Here is a 23135-nt window from a genome sequence, read left to right as displayed (position 1 = left end):
GGGTGAATTTACCAGTATTTTCGGGAAATGTATGTCAACAGTTAAGTTGGGGTAAATTTTAGAAAGGAAAATGTGAAGAACGCCAGAGACCTTAACATTGATGTTTGTGCTAGCAGGACATGCTTACAGGTGAAGAGAACATGTTGAAGCTAACAGTGAAACTTCGGGAAGCTGTTAACAAGTCAACATCCTAAGAGACCTTAACAGGGAAAGAACTGAATAACAGATTGTGAAATTTTTAGAGAATGTTTATGTAACATAAAATGTATTTAGCAGACTGTCAGATATTTGCAGAATGTTAATTAAAACATGTTAAAAGGCATTGTGTTATGTTTACATAAATGTTACTTTATAACTAAATGCACATTTCTTAATTCTTAAATTAAGTAAATCCTTATACAATAATAATTAAATGGGTATTGTTTCATTTTAAATATTAAGGTATTAACTTAATTTCATACTAACCATATATTAAAATCCGAAAAATCTTTGATCCCTGCTTGCTTTAAAATTGCACAACAATAGTGACAACCATTTGGCATTCGTTACTTTGGCTTTTGTGGTTAAAACAAATTAAGTGGAATTAATTTGACTTTGCCTGACTTTTCACCTGTGCATCCGCACACTCACTAGCACACCGAAAAATGTGTGTTTGTGCATGTGCCTGTGCATTTATGATTTCGGGAAAAGGCCTCGTAAAGGTAAGTCTGGAACAAGCCTTTGTAATGCTCGTTTTGCTGTCTCGCTGTTTCTGACATTTCGAGTGGTTTCCCCCACCTCATGCCTTTCCTCTGCATTAAATATTCATCATGGAAAAAGCACTGGCAAGTGGGTTGGCGAAAAAAAAAATGGGAGAAGGCCCAATACGTGCATATATCCATATATCCATATAGGAGATGTTTATGGTAATTTATACCCCGGTGCGGAGATTGAAATTCATGTAAATAAATTGCACCTGTAAAAATAATTAAAGGTGAAATCGCTTGCTCGCTCGCTGGCAATGGCTAAAATATGAACTCAACCTTTCACTTGCCAGTGCATAAATTTACTCGCTCACACACCCATTTTATCTGGGCGATATATATGCGGTGCGGCTACTTGTTATTTGTTATATAGTGGCAACCAAAAAAAGTGGAATAAAATAAAATAAAATGAAATAAAATAAAAAACCTTTTGGACCAGACGACGAGGCACTCCAAGTTGTGGGACCTTCGTATCAAAGTGCGGGAACGCCGCTTCAAGTGGACTTCAGGCGGCCAACAACAACAGCAAGCCATGCAATAACAAGGACGACCCACGTGCAAAAATGCTCTTGCTATTTTTCAAGCGGCGAAGGGGAGCAGGTGCGACGCCAACAAATATTTTTATAATTTCCTTTTTCGTTGAAATTTGCATTTTTCTGTTGCGTTGCGTTTTGTTGTCCCTGCCATTTCCGCTTTGCGCTTTGCCACTTTGCCATTTCCGGTTTTGACGGCTCGACGGGAATTTTCATTTCTTATCCATAATTGCAAAGTTCCCGTTCCTGCGGCTCCTTGGGGCCTCAGCTCATCCCCAAGGCTGTCCGCAAACAATTCCGGGTGATTTTCAATGCGAGTGCGAATGAAATTAAGCAATTTCCATTTACCCGAGGTGTTTTTCCGCCTCACTGTGTTCACTTAATGATTTCTGGATTGCAGATGGCAAACTGTCTATAACTTCAGGAACTCATATGAACAACTGCCAATGAATAATTACAGCATGATTTAAAATCATGCTTGGCTTCCAATTCCATTTAATACTGGCAAACATTTAACCCATTAAGGAATTAAAGCCACATTATTGCCCCCAACTTTCAATCAGCCAACACGCCTCGCACAAAAACAACTCGTTGACAATTGATTACGCGTTACTACAATTTAATTATAAACATTAATTTATCAATTTGCATTTAATTCATCCTTCCTGTAGAACATAAATGTATTTGTCATTTATTAAATCTTTAATAATTGGCCGGTCTCTGGAACGAGCCAACAGCCTAATTAACATTTAAAATTATCAGTTGACATAAATTGTTTGATGGCCATAAATATTTGTGCCGACAAGAACGGAGGCAGCCAACTTTGCAGACAAGGCAATATGAAATGCACAAAAGAACAATAAGGAGACCAGTTCCGATTGCTGTTTCCAACTCGCCGCAACCATAGTCAGAGAGAAAAAGAGATGGCGGCGAATAAAAAACAAATATATCAAAGCGTGCAAGGGGCATAAATGTAGCGTAATTTAAATAAAATTGCATTAATATGTTCTCCCCACCGTAAAGGATACCCGACAGCAGGCTGTGTCCTGGGCAAATTTCCAGCCGAGAAAAGAGCTTTTCGTGCCTTCCCCGGATCTGCTGGCCATAATTCATCTGGGGGGGCCAACAAAAACACACACACAACTATCGCCGGACCTCTGTTGCTCAGCAAATTCACACCAAAAATCAAAAAGCAATAATGATGCTCGAAATCTGAACAGCCGGCTTGAAACGACGGGAAATGCGGGCGGTGTGAAAAGTGGGCATGTCTGGCCACTATAAATGCATGAGTGTGTGTTGGGGCTACGTGGCAAACTTTTCGAGTATTTGTCGTTATAAATTTGACATCAATTGCCACGGCATGTGGCCAACGAAGGTCTGACAGTCAGGCTAAGGCAAGGCTGGTCGAAACGAGGAGGGCACCTCGCCTGAAGTGGGTATAGACGGGGAGCACTGGTGTGAATGTAAGCCAAATTGCGAAAAAAAACTCAGCTGGTCTTAGTTTAGATCCTGGAGAGGGGTGTGAGTGCAAATAAAGGTGGGTCCGAACGGCAGGTAATCAATAGTTTGCATAATACGTATGTATTTAGCCCTTATTTTGTTTCCTGAACATCTGAACGAATTCTTAAGCCTTTGAAACAACAGAGGTTGCAATACATTTGAAACAATTTTTAAAAAATTTTATTAAACATTATTTAAGCCTTTTTTCCAAGAATTAAACAATTTTTAAATAATGCCAATATTAAAGCAAAGGTTAAAGTCAAATAGTTAACATTGAAAACTATTATTTATATTTTTCTTCGTATTCTTTTCATGAAATTGGACAGCATAAAAAAGGATTACAGTGAAATCTATTGTAGTGAATCTTGACTGATATTTTTGCTAAGCCAACTTTATGAAGTAGTTTTTCAATTTTTTTAAGACTAATATTTGAGATGGAAGAAATATCTATATCTTGAGTGGTAAAATTATATATTTAACAAGAAAGGAAAGCAAACTTCGGGCGGAGCCGAAGTTGAATTATATTCTCCAAAATTATTTATATGATGCATTCTTAATACTGATTAAAAATCCGAACTTCCTAACTTTACAAACACCAAAGTTATGGCATTTCCGATCAATCAGTTATATGGCGGCTATAGGATATAGTCGACCGATCCTTATGAAATTTGGTAGCTCAGACTTATTGGCCAAAAATAAGACCCATAGAATATCCTAACTTCCTAACCTTAAAAACACCAAAGTTATGGAATTTCCGATCGTTCAGTTATATGGCAGCTATATGATATAGTGGCCCGATCCGGCTCGTTCCGACTTATATACTACCTGCAATAGAAAGACAACTTTTGGGAAAGTTTCAAACAGATAGCTTTAAAACTGAGGGACTAGTTTGCGTAGAAACGGACGGACGGACAGACGGACGGACAGACGGACATGGCTAGATCGACTCTCCTGGTGATGCTGATCAAGAATATATATACTTTATAGGGTCGGAAATGTCTCCTTCACTGCGTTGCAAACTTTTGACTGAAATTATAATACCCTCTGCAAGGGTATAAAAACAACGGGGGTATGTTGATTTTCCTAATATTTTGTTTAATACATCTCAGCTTTGCCAACTACCGTATTCGAAAGGTTGTAAAAATAATGTGAATAAATTAAACAACGTATATTCAACGTTTTAACAGACAGACGGACATGGCTAGATTGACTTAGATGCTGATCAAGGATATATTTAATTCAAAAGGTCGGAAACGTCTCTAATACTGCGTTGCAAACATCCAAATGAAATAATAATACCCATTGCAAGCAGGGGTAGACAAATTATATTAGCAGAAAGTAAAAATTTGAAAAAGGCCATCCCGAAATCATTCATTATATATTTTTATAAACAGTTTCCATGTACACTAATTTTAAAGCATGGCTTAAATTTACCTCTCATTTTTTAAGCACTGCCTTTAAAAATATGCTGAAAGTAAAATTTAATTTTTCCGCCAACTGCAAGCTGTTAAGAGCTGAAACTTACGCCACTCGAATTAGCTTCCATCCCTCAATACGGAAATGGAACCACCAAAAATGTTCCAGGACTCCGTCATCATCCCTGAGATATTGGCGAGCTTTTATGAACATGGATTCAAATAAAATTCACATCACTATTTTGGGCGCCAAGACAAAAACACTTTTAAATGTTGCATTTAGCACACCCTCAAAAACCAAATATACAGGGGTGGTCAAAAGTGTTTGCACATTTCTTATGAATAAGAACGAGTAATTTGTGCCAGGAAAATAAATATTTTTTGAAAAAAAATACAACAAAAACTAATAAATGTAAGATAAAGCGAAAATGTATACTTCCATTCTATAGAACTACACCAATAGAATAACTAATAGAGTCAGTTTAGAATAATCAATTCGAAAACCAATGTTTTTCAAAATTAATTAAAGATATCCTGATGTATTAAGGACATTTATTATATTACTATTTAAATGAAACGGCATCTTGCATACATCTTTTTGTGGTAAAATATACAACGTGGTTGTGCAATTGACTTTAGCAAAACCCTTTTCAAAGCTGTTTAAAAAAATTAAGCTTCTGAAATCGTGGACAAGGATACCATGTAATATAAGAGTAGTATAAGTAAAGTATCATAATATAAGTAAAAAGCCAGTATAAACATGAACAGCAATTTGCCAAGAACAGTTCTAGTATATCCACAATAAAAATTCGGGTGCTCATCGATATCTTATCAATTTTTGGCGCACTTTTTAAAAATAACATATAACCGCAAGACCGAATGGCTATTCAATTTAAATTCAAAGCATTAAGCGGATACTTAAAAAACAAGATACTTACTTAGGACCATTTTCTTTAATTTAGACTATAAACTCATAAATGAAGAGCACTTAATTAGGCGGTATATTTCTTTTGATCATCAATTTCATTTTCGTTAAAATAAAGTAAAGTATTAAATATCCCAAAAAAATAATCCAGGGAAATGAGTTTGCTAATAAATCAGGTCAACCCACATAACGTATTTCGTTAACCCAGGCCGTGCCTTGATTCTTTTCAGATTCATCCCAACGAAGACACTTTGCCGGCAGCTAATGATGTGTGAAATTCTCACCCGAGACGAACTGCCACTTAACATGGAGTTCTAGTGAAGGAAACCCCATGCACACCCCCAATCTTTCACTTGGAGCTACCCCTGTTCTTTTTCAATTTCACGCGCCTTGCCAAAAGGACATAAACAAAAGTGCAGGCGCTTCATTGGGGGAGTTGAGCAGGTGCATGTGGAGGTGCAAGGTCTAAAAGGGTTGGGTTTTTGGTGGGATGCAGCTCTCACTCGGTTGGAGGTGATGATGGAACCCCGATTTGAAATGCACATCACGTTTTTAGCCACTTTTTCGGCGACAGGCGGCAGACGAAGCGGATGGACGACATTTGTGGTTGGGGGGAATCGCGTGCAGACTAAACCATGGCACGTGTGCTCCACCACTCGCATTCCCGTATCAATCTTCATGCAACACCCCTTCAGGAGTGGATTTAAAAAATGCAAATTATTTTTTATAATATCTTGCACCATGTTCACTGTCCCACCATGATGTATTATTATTCAATCAGTGATGCAAGCTGCTAAATGGTTATACACAAAATTATTATGTGTACATTGATTATCTATTGGAAAAAAGGAAAGCGCAATTAAATAGCCAACTAATTGAGGTGGACAGTTTAGGGCTAATTGTAACCCTAAATAACCAGAAAATATTATCATAACTTTAGCATTTTATTGCTCCCGAGAAAAGCTTATAAGCTTTTACTAATTATATTCTCTTGGCACATAATCACAATTGGCACATTTTATTGTTTACTTTATTTAAAAAGTTGTCAGGCAAAGTTTTCGTTTTACTCCGCTTAGCTGTATTTTTTTTGGATCTTTGTTGGGCCAACTTTTCGCATTTGGCTGGCGATTCAATTCGCAGTTCATATATTGCTGTCGCTGGGTGAAATTTATTGTGACAGTTGTTCAAATTATGCAAACATTTGTTTTAGTACATTTTGTAGGTATTTGGGGTAAAAAGTGGGTCAAAAGAGATATTAAACGTACTAAGCTATGCCAAAAATATTCATAATTTTATAAACTTCGTACTTCAATTGGCTTAAAATTTCAAATTAATAATACTTAATAGGGCAATTTTATATAACTCCATAGCCATTCAAGGGTTGAATGAACCTGACTCCTTTAATATTTTTGCTCTTTTATTCAGAGTTATTACATAATCAGGGGTATAGATCCCTTGGGAGCTACTCCCGCAATAGATCATCATTTGCATGCCTTATAAGCGTTCTATAAATTTCGGCAAAACACAAAAGGGAGAAAACGGAAAACACTTTAAGACATACAAGGGACTCGATTGAAATATAAAAACCACAAGAACACAAAGAATAAAAGACGGAAGCGGAAAGAGAAAACCAGAGGGGGGCAGTCAGGTCATAGGACAACACTAAAAAGAAGGCAAATTTTATTTGCATGCGGCTTTTCAATTCCTCCAAGAACATAAAACGCAGGCCAGGCGAACCTTCGGGGAACCCTTTCGATGATGGAAAATAAAGTAGAGTTGTAAAACGGGAACAGAAAACAGAGTGAGCGAGTGGGACAGAGCGAGAGTTAAAGCGAGACGGGGCGAAGGAGGCGCGGCGTCTTAACAATTTCCTGCCAACTTCTGCTTCATTGCATATTTCCGTTTCCTTCAGTCCGGACTAGTCTGCTGCCCCTCCCCTCAGGCAACCTCCCACCGCATCCTTGCACATATGGAAAAGCGACGACAGTCGCCTGGAAAAATTCCCTATCCTTCTCTAGCTCTTTTTTCTTTTACGATTTGCAATTATTTTTGCTCATTTCAGCAGAAGCAAATATGCCCACAATTCCTCGAGGGCCAACTGGCAGACAGTCCCGAGTCCTGTCAATACAAATAGTGGCAACATTTCCCCCTCCCAACCCCACTCCTCGTCTATAACAATTTACATAAGTTGATATTTTTCGAGTTGTTTCACTTTGACATCCCTCCATCTAGACTTCGATGCCTTCGTGTTTTGTGTGCTCAGTTATTTGTCCGCCCGAGTAAAGTCCTTAGACGAAAAGGCAGAGAATGGATTGGGGTAGATTTACAACATGGAAAGCATTTTAGCTGCAGCGGAATCAGACTTGCATTCAGTCTGCCACTTACCCCCCACTTCTTTCAGTGTTTCCAGATATCATTGCTTCGGGTTGGTAATGACAATTGTCCTTAGAGTCCTCTGCTATGTGGCTTATTAATTCCTGTAAGAGGAGCAGAAAGTACACGGTTTTAAGTCAAACTGAAATGGAGAAGACAATAGTCAATTCGTTGAATTTTTTAGACAAAAGGAAAGTGAAAACTTAAAGAGGAAATCCAATTGCTTTTACAGCTTATCCTTGGATATATACAAGTATATTAATAATCAATTCAGAAGTTGTTGCCTGTTTAAAAAATTGTTGACAATCTTCGTCGCATTCCAAATAAATATTTCTAAAAAAATAAGCTGATATGTAAAATAAAATAAGTTTAAAAGGTGTTTTAACTTTCAGTTTCTTAAAATAATAACGTTTTTTTGTTTCGGTGTTAAGGCTATTGACAATTTTATTTAACTTAAAATTGTAATTAACTTTTCTTGTAACATAAAAGCCATTGACTTTATTTAAGCTAAGAATGCTTGACTTTCACTGCGTTATCCCTTAATTCACCTCAGATCGCTTGATTAAATTTAAAAATGCTAATGTAAGGAACCCCAGTATCTAATGACATGCGGCTGTCAACATGTGGCGTTAACCCTCATTCCTGGCTAACCAAACCTTCCACCATTCCCTTCCCGAACTTCCCCAAATTGCCCACGTAAAAAGCAGAAAAACAGGATGCTCTTTAGCAATTGGCAAATGAAAAAAGAAAAAGTGGCGAAACATTTGCCTTTGAAGGGGATTCCAACAGACCCAGACCCATTTTCTTTTTCATTCCCCTTGAATCGGGCGTGTGCAGAAAATCAAAATAAAACGCTTTTCGTTTCATTTGCAATGAAATTTTCGCAAGTGCTGGGCCTGTCTTTGTTTTGTCTGCTCGCCTACCATTGAATAGAAATCGTTTTCCAATACAGTATTGAATACGGTATATGGAGTTTACCCCACGGCAGTTTTTGGCCATTTCCTATGCACGTCATGTGGGCAATCAGCGCTCATGTCCATGGGATACTTCTTCTGGTTTTTAGCCCCGTTCCCCGACTTTCTGTTTGGGATATCTATTTCCAGCTTTATTTCTCACTCGGCTCATGAATATTTAACTGCCAACAATTGACTATGATTGTTATGTTTGTTGGTGCCTCGTGTTTTACAATTAGAGGGGATCGAGAGAAGGGCCACAGGGATTTTTGGGACTCGAGATTGATTTTTCCCATGTCTTTATATTTTTCATTTATCAATATTCTTTGCGATTTTCCTGCTTTTCCTGGCAAAGAAATTGCAATTTTAACGCATGACAGGACATTTTCAATGCGCTCCAAGCCAAAAATAAAAAGAAATTCGCTCACAAGCACTTGAGCCATTCTCTATTTTCCTACTTAGACATCGTCGCGTAATCGAATATAAATTGAATTTTTCACAACAAATGGATTTTTCTCAAGAGTTTTTTCACCATTTTACCTCTCGACTGCATTCAAATGAAATAAGCATAAGATTAATATTATGCATTAAAATTGAGCGGAACTTTTTCTTATTATGCTGATATTTATGTATGTTCCCAATCCTTAAGCAGACTCCCAAATTATTTTTCAATTTGCTGGCAACATAAACATAAAATGTCCTTAATCGTCCCTCAATGTCTGCGTTAGGAAAGCATAATAATTAAATTTTCTTGGCATTGTTCCATACCACATAGTCAATTTGGAGTTTATTGAAAGCTGTGGGCAAGAATTTATGGGAACTCTGCGGCTTAGAAATTTATACGGTCAAGACATGATTTTGAAAGGGCCATTGAAGACAAAAATCTAAACGATTTCAAAAACGAACAATAAATTAATTTAATTTAGGTATTTTTATCTTGGTTTATTTTCAAAGGCTATTGATTTTCTTTCCCTTGAGATTTTATGTCTATTTTAAGTTCAGTTCACTTAACTCTTCAAATATTTCGCGATTTTTCTCACGCATTTTCCTTTCTCCACTTTTCCCTGCAAAATTCCCCGTCTGATTGAATATTTTGTTCGTTTTCCATTTTAGCCTGTCGCCCGCACTTGTATTTTTCTCTCTACGGCGTGTTTTGCACTTGATGCATACATATATTTTGCATTTATTGTGGCCAGAGCTGATATAATGTATGCTAGTCACGTCTAGCCACTTGTGTCCCGAGCCCAAGTTCCAGCTTTCCCAGGTTTTTCCCTTCTGTGGCTGCTCTGCTCTCGTTTTGAGCTCGTGCCTTCACATTCACTTAGTGCAAGGCTGTGCTAAACCTCCTTTGCATATTGATATGTCTCGTGCGAAATCCAGTTACCTTGCATATGTTTTCGGTGCCAAATTAAGACCTATTTATACTATTTCCACATATTTTTGTCTGAAAAGGACACTAGTTTTGAGCATTTCTCATTAATTGTTGAATACTTCAAGCTTTTGTGGAGCGCGTGATCAAGTGTCGTGTCTAGACGAAAGTTTTGTGCTCTCGTCAGGTAACAGCCGAAAACAAATTAAAACAAACGGAAACATTTCATAAAACTGACCGACCCCAAGCCAATTCCAAAATAAATGTAGCCTTCGAAATGTTGTTGCAAATTGTAAGCTCGTGTCCCATAAAAGTGCACATAAAATCAAAAAAGGGGAAAAACACTGGGAATGGGATTGAAAAATGTGCGAGCCCCAAACCAGTTTGCAAACATTTTCACATGGCACGCCAAGCAATTAAAGCGGCCCATCTAAAACTCTCGCTCCGGGTTGCATGTGGCAAACTTCTGGTTCTCCTAACTGGCGCCCAAATGGCGGACATGACGACGGCGGCGCCCCCAATGTCGGGCCATTAAAGTTTAGTGGGCGATTTTGCATAGCGTTTTGCTGAGCCACCGAAATACGCGCCAAGAAGGAAAGCCGGCAAAAGGAAACCAACTAAGGCGGCGGCAAAGTGCAGCAGACGTTTTGTTCCTGCCACGCCCTCCTCCGCCCTCCTCCGCCCTCGGCCGCCCATCCCCAAAAACTTTTGCCGAAGCTCATCAAGCCCAAAAAAGTTTTGCCAGCGATAAATCAAATTTTTTCGGTTGCTTGTTAACTCGTTCTCTTAAATTAAGTTGAACATTAAGGCCCGAAATGGCAGCCCAAATTTTATGTAATTTTAAGAATTTCTTGTTAGTGGCCAAGATGGTGTGGAAGGGCGGCGTCGCGGCTGACAGCTAATGAAAGTATTTGTCGGAAAGAGCGGGTTCTGTAATTAGCAGTGTTCCAAACTGAGCTTGACTGGCTTTGAATAAGAAAATGTAATGGTTTGAGAATTTCAAAATAGAAAATCAGTCGTAGTACGCAGAAAATTGCCAATTGTGGTTATTTTTACAGTACAGTTTATCAAAGTAAAAACAAAAAGAAACTTACGATAAAATTCTCTTTCTCATTAAAAAAAAATAAATCAAATCAACCCGAACAACATAACAATACAATATAAATAAATATATTTTGAGAGTTTTTTAGGCATTTCTTCGTTTTATAATTTTAAAATCATTCTCATGAGAAATCTTGATAAATATTTGTACTTATTAAATTCTTTTAAATAGTTTGATTTCATTTTTGAATCTTAAGATTTTAAGGTTTTAAGGTTTTTACATAAAATACAAACTACTCGTTTCCTTTCCATATAATTTTCTCAGCAATTACCATAGTTAAGATCAAATACAAGATATTTACATTGCGTGCACACTTGAAACATGTTTCCAGAATATCATCTTAGATCAGACAGCAATTTCAAGTTGCTCGTCTCGGATTTCCCCCTGACATCCATCAAATCCGAGCGGCCCATTGTGTGCAGTCCCACATCAGTGCAGCCGCTAACGGGTCAACAGCCCATTTCGTGTGATTACTCACAAAACACAGCTCTGGGAGGATAACCTTCACGATTCACAGCCGGCAAGTCCCTGGGCTCGGGCCGCTTGTTATTGTCATTGTTATCAACGCTGTCACTGCAAATGGCGACACCAAAATAGCAACACCAACAACAACAACAACAGGGCCAACTGGGACAGGACATTCTGTTGGTCCTGCAGTGTCTCATGTGGGCATATGTTAAACATTTTGACACTTTTGCGCACGGTTTAACCGAAAGCCTCCTCCGACATCCGCTGAACTTTGACATTCTAATGGAAGTTGATGAGGGTTCTCCTGCCTCCGTGGAATTCCTCACTGCGCAACTATTTAAATTTACAAATGCTAGAGCCGTTGTCGAAAAATCGGTTACAATTCGCAATACTTGTTGTTTTTTGTTTTCGTTTTTGGCATGTATTTTGGATTGTGTAATTTTCGGTGTCAGTGCGATGATAATCAGGGAACTGAAATCAACTGCTGACGGAATTTTACAGCGAGTTGCCAAAGTGTGGCTATTGGACCGACTAAACCACTTTGGTGGTTGCCACTGAGCTTTGCCGTGGTTGCTGTTCGATGATTTTGAGGATAACGGACGGTATCGAGTTATATTGAAACTTAATTAAGTGCCGGGACCAGTGGACCAAAATTCACCTGGGACATGGAGTTGGAATAGGAAATGATTGCACGGCGGTCGCAGACAAATGTTAACTAAGGGTGTTGGTTGGTTTTTGGGGTTTAAATTTAAATGGAAACGAATAAAGCTATACAAAAATAAGAAATTAGGACCATTTGAACAAGCTGAAGGATAAGGAGAATAACTAATAAAGAATTATACTTTAAAGGATGGTATACTGAGCGTATTAAACAAAATATTTATATAAGTTAGACAATAATAAATATTTTCTAACTTACGCCTAATTTGTACAAGATTTTTTTGGGTTTAAAGCTACTTACATTTCAATCTATTTCAAAGAAGCTTATTTAAGTAGTATTAATAATAATTTCAGATATTCATATTTTAAATTAATGTAAGGCATGTTTATACATAAAAGGAGACCATTTTGTATTTATGTTTCACGCTGTGGCTCTCAATAATTTATATAGCCCCCTATCTACATCTCAACTGACTCACACCCAAAACATGTAAACATGAAAATAAAATTTAAATGCAATTCGATGGGATCTTCGTGTTCCCCGTTTTTTGCTAAATATTACCTTCCAAGTGTAATAAAGAATTATGTCGAGACAGTTAATACCCGCGAGACAAAAAGCGGCTGGCTTATCTGCACCACCACCCCGCATTTTTGGGTCTAACAAAATTTTCAAATCGCTTCCTTTCGGCTGGCAACGAATTTTTGGGGTACACCCCTCCTTTAAACCGTTTCCCCCACATTGTGTCTGCCAATTTACGTTATCGTTTTCAAATTGAAAATTTGCGTAATCACATTTTAAGTGAAAATCGCTTTGCAAATTAAATTAAATCGATTTGCTCGAGATGATTAGATGGGGAGGAAGTGAAATTGTTTGGCAAAAAGTTGCAAAGCTTGTAAATATACATTATGGTTTTTCATTTCCGCTTCCGTTTTGGCTAGAGCTTTAAGCTCTGAAATATGCATCTGCAGTTTCCTTTCTATCCCTGCAATGTCGCGGCATTGCATCTCAAAGAACCATCAACGTCATCAAATCGTTAGTCAAATACAAGGAAAAGAAAAAATATTTAAGTTCTTTGCTCTTCTCTCAAGTCTCTCGTGGCAATAAAAATGATGAAGTACTTCGGACTTGGAGTAGGAGTGAGTTATAAAAGAAAGCGAAGAAGTTGCAAGAGCTTGCATTCCCGGCATATCCTTTGGTTTTTATACATACATAAAAGGGGTATATTGAAATTCTCAACCCTGATATTCCAGTTTATAAGTCTATAAGTTTTACAAATGTTATGAACTTGAACTCTAATAATCCTGCCCTACTATTATATTAGTAATTTAAATTTATTTAAACTATTTGCAGGCTAATAACATATTTTATCTTTAATAAAAATTTACAAAAGGATTCATAAAATAGTAATTCATTGAATTTAAGATTTTGTACTTGTCTTACTAGCTTTGAACTATCCATCAAAAGGAAGCATTCAATATTTAAAGACGTTATCTTCTGTAGTTAGAAACGCGATTAGTTATGTATCTTAATTTGTTGATCTGGCTGATACTTCTGCAACCCCTGATGGCTGTAGTTCCCCACGGAGTGACAATTAAGGAACGTAAGTCTCGAGATCAACGCCATTATCGATTGCAATCTGAATCCGATTATTCCATAGCAAAATGCTGGTATGTGGCAAATCCAGGACCCTGTGAAAACTGGGAGAAAGTCTGGGGTTATGATTACCTGACCAATCGCTGCATTTTCTTCTATTACGGTGGCTGTGGTGGAAATCCGAATCGGTTCTATACTAAAGAAGAGTGCCTTAACACTTGCCGTGTACACAGACCTCCAAACCGGAAGAAAAGGGAAGGCGAGATCGAGGAAGAGGAGGAGTTTGAGGAGGATATTGACAACTGGGACAAATGGGACAACGAAGAGCTATGAGGGTATTCAAATATCGCCTTTCATAGAAGCTGATTTGCCTCAAGTTAACTTTTGATTCGTTGTGCAAACGCATAATTTCAGTTTGAAAGAAAGAACTTCCCGTCGAGTTGCTTGTAATGCGTTTTCTTTTAGCCATCTATTGCTTTTCCTTTTTCCTTTACTCCGAGTACATATCTCTCTAGACGTCTGTTTGCTGCCAATCTGAGCGACGGCCATTAAGTCAAACAGTTTGAAGCAATTTGAAAGCTGCACCGACTCGGCATAGGATATTTCTCGACTGCAAGGGTTATTTATCAACTATTTTATGTGGATAGCGTTGCGATTCTGACAATTTTTGACATGCAATTTGCAATTTTCCATATGCTGCCGCCATATTTTGGGCGTGGATTTTGGCATTTGCCTGCAGGCTGCAATAAGTTTTGGCAGCAAATGCAGATGAGACTCGTCATTGTTGATGCTCTGCCCAAAATCAGCGGGGAAAATTCGCAACTGTCTGGTGGAGATGGCTTTTCCATTTCCAACTTTACTTTATGGTCCTACGGAAAACAGTCACAAAAGAAAATGCCCTGCTAATTGGAAAGAATTTTGTTTGCCTATTTTGGGCTCTTTACATGGATCTTCGCTCGTTAGGCTTAATTAGCAATCATAAAAGTTGTTCCCAGTTAAATGTCGAACATTCTTATTTGGTCATGTGACACTTTGGTGTCCTGTGGTGTCGGGCAGCAGGATCTGAACCTGAATCGGGCATTGGAGGTGTTTCCGAGCCACCTATTTTACTTTCTGCTCACGTTGCTTTTCGGCTCCCTCCCTTGAATTCGTCCCCCAAGACTTTTATGACTGATTATGTTGTGTTTCGGCCATTTAATTGCCACTTGGCTCTGGATGTGACTACTTTCATGGTTAATGAGCAACTTGTGGTAATTTAGGGGGCTCGGGAATGACAGGGATCAGGTGTGCAGACAATGCCCGGACTTTTTGGGCGGGGACAGCCAATTAAATGGGTAATGTTTTGAGGTTGTTGGCTGAGGACATATAAATTAAAAAGAATGGCTTGAAACTGCTGGGGAAAAAGAGTATCGAAGTTTGTCGCTGCAAAAGTTTAGATTTTTATAGCTTATGTTCTTAGGTACTTGGTCACTTTGTATGAAATTAAGTTAAGTTTTATTTTGTTTCATATTCAAATGTTTTAGGTAGTTTGCTTTAAAGTTAAATATCTAAAAATGGTTGTAAGTCCTAAATGTTTATTTAGGGTGTTTCTTTTGTAAAGACTTTAAAATTAATAAGTGAAGTTTGGCATATAAACTCGAGTATCAATGACTTCCACCTAATTTAACATTTATTATCCCATCTTGTCCTCCTAATTCTGTCTTAATCTGTTGATTTTATTTGGGCTTTTATTTTATTTAGGGTGTTTCATACATATGTAAGGACTTTAAAGTTTAAAACTGAATTTTAATTTGCCATATACGCTCGAGTATCAATGCCTTCCAAGTTATTTAACATTTATTGTTTGATGTGTAAATCAGGAACTCAACTCCCGTCTTCTTATCTCAATTCTGACATTATCTGTTGCTGGTGTCCAACATCATTTGACTGTTCTGCCAGTTCAACGGCCTGAAAAATCGTTCACAGTAAATTAAATTTTAGACAGACTGGCTTCCGGGTCGACACACCAGCACAAAATTTAACAAGAGAGAACGCTATAGTCGAGTGCCTCGACTATTAGATACACATTACTCAGCTAAACAACTTAATATTATAATTGCCGGGCAATTGCAACTGTGTACAAAGTAAATACATTCATATGTATATGCTTACATACATACATACGCCATTGTTTGACTCAGACCTCCGATTTGGCTAACTTGATTTGATTTGCATAGTTCTTGGGATATAGTTTGGTATTGACAAATGATAACCATCGCAATTTCCTTTTATAGAAATCCTTATCGAGAATTACCGTCATCCGTTAGATGGCGCTATTGTATTGCGGAAATGTAGGCGCTAGCCAGGCTTAGGCGTTTAATGGGTTTTTGGGCGTTAGAGTGGGCGTGGCAAACTTTTATTAGGCCAATCGATAGGTATTGACGAAAGAAATACATATCAATTAAAATTTTCATAATAGCATTAAAACTGTGGCCACAGCTTGTGGCTTGTGGGCGTCAGAGGGGGCGTGGCACCATTTTGAAATAAACTTGCGCTGCGTAGGAACTCCTAAAATCTACATGCAAAATGCCAATCTTCTAGCTTTTATAGTTTCCGAGATCTCAGCGTTCATACGGACAGACAGACAGACGGACATGGCTAGATCGACTCGGCTAGTGATCCTGAACAAGAATATATATACTTTATAGGGTCGGAAAAGCTTCCTTCTACCTGTTACATACTTTTGCACGAATACAATATACCCTTTTACTCTACGAGTAACGGGTATAATAATACATATAAACAAGCGTTATCTCGCCCTCTCTCGCTATATGGTCAGCCTTTATTGAGTAATGTCGTGCACAGTAATATATTTAAATATATTCCTTTATACATTTGTATTATAGCGATATGTTGATATTCAGTTCTCTCCCAGCATTCCTCGTGTATAGTACCATTTTCCTCATAAAATGAAACACATTTTTTTAGTGTTTCTATTTAGCCTGCTTTTGCAAAGATCAATGACTACAATTTTGGTTAGTTAATTTTTATTAATTGTTATAATCAAATATTAAACTAATTACTTTACAGACAGGTGAGAAAATGAAGGCTCAAGATTGTAGTAGCTACATTAGCGAATCAGTCATAATTATCTTGGAACATATGGTTGTTATGAATGAACGAATCAAAAAATTAGAGGGTTTTTCAAGCGAGTTCGAAAACTTTAAGAAAGATTTTACAAATATAAATCAAATCTCCAATGTAAATCTACAAATTCGGTTAGAAAATCGGACCGCAGAAGTTTTATCAGAAAACTCGAAAATTACGGAAATGGTTCAAAGATTACAGACCGATTTCTCACTGCAAAAAGAAAATCTTAAGTCCCTCGAAGAAATAACAAAAGAAAAGCTGGAAAGTCAAGATAATAAACTGACTGCTGATGGAGCAAGCAAAGCCGCGGAAATAAACAAACTATCAACTAGATTTGATAGTATGGATACACAGATCGCCGGGCAACAAAAAAAGATTGATTTGCTTCAGGTAGAACTCAATGAAAAACTAAAAACGATTGAAAAGCTGGAAAGTCAAGATAATAAACTGACTGCTGATGGAGCAAACAAAGCCGCGGAAATAAACAAACTATCAACTAGATTTGATAGTATGGATACACAGATCGCCGGGCAACAAAAAAAGATTGATTTGCTTCAGGTAGAACTCAATGAAAAACTAAAACCGATTGATGGATTGCGAAAGTTTGAGGATCTGACTACTAAACAAATGGAGGCAGCAATCAAGAAAATCAACGTAGCAATCAGAACCCTGGCATATATGAAAATTGGATCCAAATTGTATTACATAGAGGAGACCGAGAAGCGGAACTGGTATGACTCTCGAGCATTCTGTCTTGATTTTGGTGGGCACCTCGTCAGTCCTCAAAGCCAGTCGGAGTTGGATGCCCTTGGTAAGAAATTAAAAAAGGGTGAAAATTTATACTGGACAGATATCCAAGATTTTTCCACGGAAGGCGTGTTCATATCAGACACAACCGGAGAGAAACCAAAATTTATAAATTGGCGACAAGAGCCAGATAATTGGTACAACGAAGATTGTGTTGAAATCAAGTTCTTGAATGAGTGGTCCATGAACGATAATGACTGTTATTCCCGAATAAACTTCGTTTGTGAAAGTCAACTTGTATGACTTTAAGGTTTTTATTAAAACAAATGTCAAACGAAGGTGAAAAATACTAACCAATATATACATAAATGGTGTTTCCTTTTCCACGTTGCAAACTTATCCCTCTGCAAGGTAAAAAAAATAAAAATGTATGACGAGCGTATGAGAACGAAAATAGTGCAAACATTTTTAAATCCCTACTTTTAAACAAGCGTTATATGGACAGCTTTTATTCCAAGCTAAAGTTTATCTGCCTTTGCAGCTATAACAAATAATATAAAATTCTCTAAAACGACCCTATATCAATATGTAAGCGTAATTTTTAAGACAATGAAGTTATGTCAATTTTCCAGCATTTAAGAAATTAAACCAGAATTTCTGAAATAATAACTCTATATGTTCACATATTTATAAAGTAGTTGGACTTTTCTAGAATATTTTTTCATACTCTTCCTATGGCAGATATATGATATTATTATCCGATCCAGCCCGTCCCGACTTATATGCTACCTACAACAGCGAAGAAGTCTTTGGGAAAAGTTTCATCCAGGCTGAGCTACTGGTTTTGCGTAGAAACGGACGAATAGAAATGGCTATATAATCAATATATCATGGGAAATGTTTGCTTTTATGCGTTGAAAACTGTTCACAGATAACCCGATCTGAAAGGAAATAAAAACAAGAGAGAACGTTATAGTCGAGTGCCTCGACTATTAGATACCCGTTACTCAGCTAAACAACTTAATATTATAATTGCCGGGCAATTGCAACTGTGTACAAAGTAAATACATTCATATGTATATGCTTACATACATACATACGCCATTGTTTGACTCAGACCTCCGATTTGGCTAACTTGATTTGATTTGCATAGTTCTTGGGATATAGTTTGGTATTGACAAATGATAACCATCGCAATTTCCTTTAATAGAAATCCTTATCGAGAATTAACGTTGACTCTGTTGAGCACCTTGGCCAGCTGTTCCAACGTCATCCGTTAGATGGTGCTATTGTATTGCGGAAAAGTAGGCGCTAGCCAGGCTTAGGCGTTTAATGGGTTTTTGGGCGTTAAAGTGGGCGTGGCAAACTTTTATTAGGCCAATCGATAGGTATTGACGAAAGAAATACATATCAATTGAAATTTTCATAATAGCATTAAAACTGAGGCCACAGCTTGTGGCTTGTGGGCGTCAGAGGGGGCGTGTCACCATTTTGAAATAAACTTGCGCTGCGTAGGAACTCCTAAAATCTACATGCAAAATGCCAATCTTCTAGCTTTTATAGTTTCCGAGATCTCAGCGTTCATACGGACAGACAGACAGACGGACAGACGGACAGACAGACATGGCTAGATCGACTCGGATAGTGATCCTGAACAAGAATATATATACTTTATAGGGTCGGAAAAGCTTCCTTCTACCTGTTACATACTTTTGCACGAATACAATATACCCTTTTACTCTACGAGTAACGGGTATAAATAGGTCAAATATGCATTTAATTTCCGCACGAATGAAATGAATTTGTCTGGAGCTCTGTAAGCGCTGTGTCTCCCATTTTTCCAACCCCAGTGCCTCCAGCTGTCAAATACATAAAGCACAGGCAAAGTGTGCCTGCCTGACTGACTCCCTGCGAATGTCCTGCCCCTCCTTCGAGATCCTTGCCATTTTCTGGCCCAAGCCACCTACTCTCGAGCTCAAGAGAACACGTGTTTGGGCCACCTTCTGTCTCGACCATGGACTGTTCCGTACACTTAACTTATTTGGCTCCATTAAAATCTTGCTAAATAAATATTTAATGCGTGAACAACTGGGGAGCAGTGGGAGTGGTGGGGGGAGGGTCCTCCCCGAGGAACCTTTGGAGCAACAGCCTGGCCAGATGATTTATGACCTTCGCTCTTGGCTTGGCCTTTTGTTCGCCCCTCCTTACCAACAGCCACTTCTTCTGGGCCCGGCTAATGGTTCATAATTGATTTTTATGCCTATTGTGTTGGCCATCTTGCCCCGAGTTGGCCATTGCTGGTCTCATTCAAATGGCGCGTTCATAATGCGACGCACTGCACCAAGGCCTCATTACAGCTGGTTTTGGTTGGGGGCGTATTAAAAACTTATAATTCCTGCTATTGGCGGTGTTCATAAATCCCTTTTATTGCCACAAAATGTTGGACTTAATGAAGCAGTGGCGGTCAAATGGCTTCCTGGGTAATTGCGACATTTGGCGGGTAAGGAAACCCTCTACGAATAATGATGTCAAAAATTGTTATGTTAACAAAATGTTATATTACTTACTTTAGTTTATAAGTTTATTATTATAATTAGGAACACTTCTTTTAAATTAAATTCTTTAAAATTATAGCATACAAAACACTTTACAAGTTGGTTGAATTCAATCAAAATTATTGCTACACTTAAACATTTTTTGAATTTATTGAACTTTTAAGCTTGCAAGTTGCAGTTCTTTCCCTAATATCTACAAAGTACATTATCCTCTCACTCAAGCTACTTGATTTAATAAATAGTCGTGCCAAACATTCAGACCACAACATAATATTTAAATATATTTTGTCTTCATCATAAATCAAACACGTTAAGAAAGTTTCAATATCTACGTTGGAATTGTTTATGTTTTTTATAGCCACTACCATTAATAAAGAAAACTCCCATTAAATTATATCATAAGACGAAAAAAAGGCAGAATGAATACAGAAAAATAAAACAATAAATCTAAATTAAAAAAATATGTTATATCTAATTGAAACATATGATATTTTAAAGCAATGTTTTGTATTTCCAAGCTAGCCAGTCTCCATGCTTTCCATAATATCCACAATTTACCTTTATCCTCCTTCCCAATCCACTTGATTTAATAACACCAATAAGATGCCAAAGCCAAATAAAAAGACCCCAACGTAATTCCCCCCATGTTGTCTTCAACTAAAATCTAAATAAATAAATGTCCATTTTGGACACCTACAAACGTGCCCAGTAGCAATCCCAGGGCCAACTGGAGCGGGGTTGTTTTATTTTGGTATAGCTGTCCATGTGCAGTCACTTTTTGCTGGGGGCTGGCATTCCGGGCATATCATGCGTTTACTTTAATAATGCGCATAAATTGGGAGTCGTACTTGGACCTTTTGACTGCTTCATTCCTTGGATACGGAATCGGGAATCGAGTGGGGAGCATGCCGGCGTTTCATTTAGCTTTTGTTTGACTTGGCCAACATCCCCTTCCCCCAATCCAGCGACCATCTGTCTGCCTGTCTAGTCAGACATTGTTTTCGGATCCCAGACTGACCCCGAGAATATTTTTGCCAGCGTTTAATCTTTAATTTTCCGACACTATGTGGGGATGCCCACACCCTCGCCTTCAACTGTCTGTCTATCCAACTGTCGGTCCCCCTTCTGAAACCCCAGCTCAATTTATTTGTTTTAGCTTCCGACGAAAAGGCAGGGGTATTCGGATGGATAGCAAGGTATGCCGCATTAAATTAAATACTTAGCTGCTCCTCGGCAACGCTCGGCGTAAAAATTATGCCAGCATTTAAGTGTTTAATATCCGCCGGAGACTTCTGTGGGTCCACTCCCCTTGGCTTTGGGTTGCCGGGGTCCGCTCTGGATATTTATACCCTTGCAGAGGGTATTATAATTTTGGTCAAAAGTGTGCAACGCAGTGAAGGAGACATCTCCGACCCTATAAAGTATATATATTCTTGATCAGGATCACCTCCTGAGTTGATATAGCCATGTCCGTCTGTCCGTCTGTCCGTCTGTCCGTCTGTCTGTCCGTCTGTCTGTTTCTACGCAAACTAGTCTCTCAGTTTTAAAGATATCGAATTGAAACTTTGCACACACCCTTCTTTCCTTTGCACGCAGTATATAAGTCGGAACGGCCGGGATCGGCCGACTATATCCTATAGCTGCCATATAACTGAACGATCGGGAATGCCATAACTTTGGTGTTTTTAAAGTTAGAAAGTTGGGATTTTCTATGGGTTTTACATTTGGCCAATCAATTTGACGTACCAAATTTTATAAGGATCGGCCGACTATATCCTATAGCTGCCATATAACTGAACGATCGGAAATGCCACAACTTTGGTGTTTGTAAAGTTAGGAAGTTGGGATTTTCTATGGGTTTTACATTTGGCCAATCAATTTGACGTACCAAATTTTAAAAGGATCGGCCGACTATATCCTATAGCTGCCATATAACTGATTAATCGGAAATGCCATAACTTTGGTGTTTGTAAAGTTAGGAAGTTGGGATTTTCTATGGGTTTTATTTTTGGCCAATCAATCCGACCTACCAAACTTCATAAGGATCGGCCGACTATATCCTATATCTGCCATATAACTGAACGATTGGAAATGCCATAACTTTGGTGTTTTTAAAGTTAGGAAGTTGGGATTTTTTATGAGTATTAAGAATGCATCATATGAATAATTTTGGGGAATATATTTTACAGAGTATTCTGCAAGGGTATATCAACTTCGGCTCCGCCCGAAGTTAGCTTTCCTTTCTTGTTATTAGTTGATTTTAATGGAAAAACCCCGGCGAACACTTGGCATACATAATTGTTGCGGGCGGAGACTTATGCCAAGACATAAAACTAGAGATTTCTGGGGTGTAGGAAAGCTGATGTCATGCAAATTTAAGTGAGCTTAAGGAAAATATTTGTAGATGGTACATAAATTAAAGAAGATTTCTTAGGATTATTAAAGTTTTTATTTTAAGAGGATTCAATTTGAATAGAAATTTTAATTTTGTTTCGATTATGGTGTCAGTAAGACTGGGGTTTTAAAGACCGATTTCTTAAGTCAAATAGTTTTAATATAAAATTAAAATACTGTTTCGGAAACATTTACTTTCTCAATTTTTTTTAAACCCTACGAATTCTTTACTAAAGGCAATGTTCAAGCAAGAATTAAACGGATGGCAAAACGAATAAGATTTGTAGCTCGCAAAAATAATATGAAATATAGTTAACATAGTTAGGTTACAAACTTGAACTTTTTAACAAAGTTGACTATTATTATTGTATTCATATACCTATAACATGTTAATCTCTAAAGAAATCGATTTCCCCCTGTTTAATCGTCCTAAAGTTCTAAACACTTTGTGGAGGTTTTTCATTGTCTATGCGAACCTGCGATTCGAAGCCCCCCGGACGACTTTAACTATACCTTAAGCGAGTCCCCACCCATTTTCCATAGACCACACTGCCTCTCTGCATTTCCCAACCAGAAAAACACCCAAAGGAGCTGGCAGCAACAAAGCTGCACTCAACGCAAATGCAATTGGAGGGAAGGAAGGGGAGTCGCACTGAACGAAGGCAAACCCAAAGT

At 37.9% G+C, this 23135-nt stretch overlaps 2 protein-coding genes across 3 annotated transcripts; both read left to right on the top strand.

Annotated features, from left to right (window-relative positions):
* The first annotated feature begins 13528 nt into the window (after positions 1-13528).
* LOC108040761 (kunitz-type serine protease inhibitor textilinin-5) lies at positions 13529-14040 on the top strand. The gene is made up of 2 exons (XM_017118349.1): positions 13529-13642; positions 13700-14040. The coding sequence occupies exons 1-2, from the start codon at positions 13561-13563 to the stop codon at positions 13966-13968; spliced, it is 351 nt and encodes a 116-aa protein (XP_016973838.1). The 5' UTR covers positions 13529-13560; the 3' UTR covers positions 13969-14040.
* A 2510-nt stretch (positions 14041-16550) lies between these two features.
* On the top strand, positions 16551-18164 carry LOC108040750 (C-type lectin domain family 4 member F-like). 2 transcript variants are annotated; one of them, XM_017118336.2, is made up of 3 exons: positions 16561-16649; positions 16705-17035; positions 17204-18164. In XM_017118336.2, the coding sequence occupies exons 1-3, from the start codon at positions 16584-16586 to the stop codon at positions 17812-17814; spliced, it is 1008 nt and encodes a 335-aa protein (XP_016973825.1). In that variant the 5' UTR covers positions 16561-16583; the 3' UTR covers positions 17815-18164. The 2 variants fall into 2 exon arrangements, with proteins under 2 accessions (XP_016973824.1, XP_016973825.1); XM_017118335.2 differs by having other exon boundaries at positions 16551-16649; positions 16705-18164.
* Positions 18165-23135: the final 4971 nt, after the last annotated feature.

The sequence above is a fragment of the Drosophila rhopaloa genome, unplaced genomic scaffold (genome assembly GCF_018152115.1).
Source record: "Drosophila rhopaloa isolate 14029-0021.01 unplaced genomic scaffold, ASM1815211v1 contig_2, whole genome shotgun sequence".
Taxonomy (NCBI): domain Eukaryota; kingdom Metazoa; phylum Arthropoda; class Insecta; order Diptera; family Drosophilidae; genus Drosophila; species Drosophila rhopaloa.
The sequence above is the reverse complement of the archived record's forward strand: the minus strand, read 5'-3'. Positions and strand labels throughout refer to the sequence as shown.

Bases quoted from the DNA above. Each gene is read 5' to 3' on its own strand.
- LOC108040761 (XM_017118349.1), top strand. From the start codon at position 13,561: ATGTATCTTAATTTGTTGATCTGGCTGATACTTCTGCAACCCCTGATG. The intron at 13,643-13,699 runs GTAAGTCTCGAG...ATTATTCCATAG, and splicing joins CGGAGTGACAATTAAGGAAC to CAAAATGCTGGTATGTGGCA.
- LOC108040750 (XM_017118335.2), top strand. From the start codon at position 16,584: ATGAAACACATTTTTTTAGTGTTTCTATTTAGCCTGCTTTTGCAAAGA. The intron at 16,650-16,704 runs GTTAGTTAATTT...ATTACTTTACAG, and splicing joins GATCAATGACTACAATTTTG to ACAGGTGAGAAAATGAAGGC.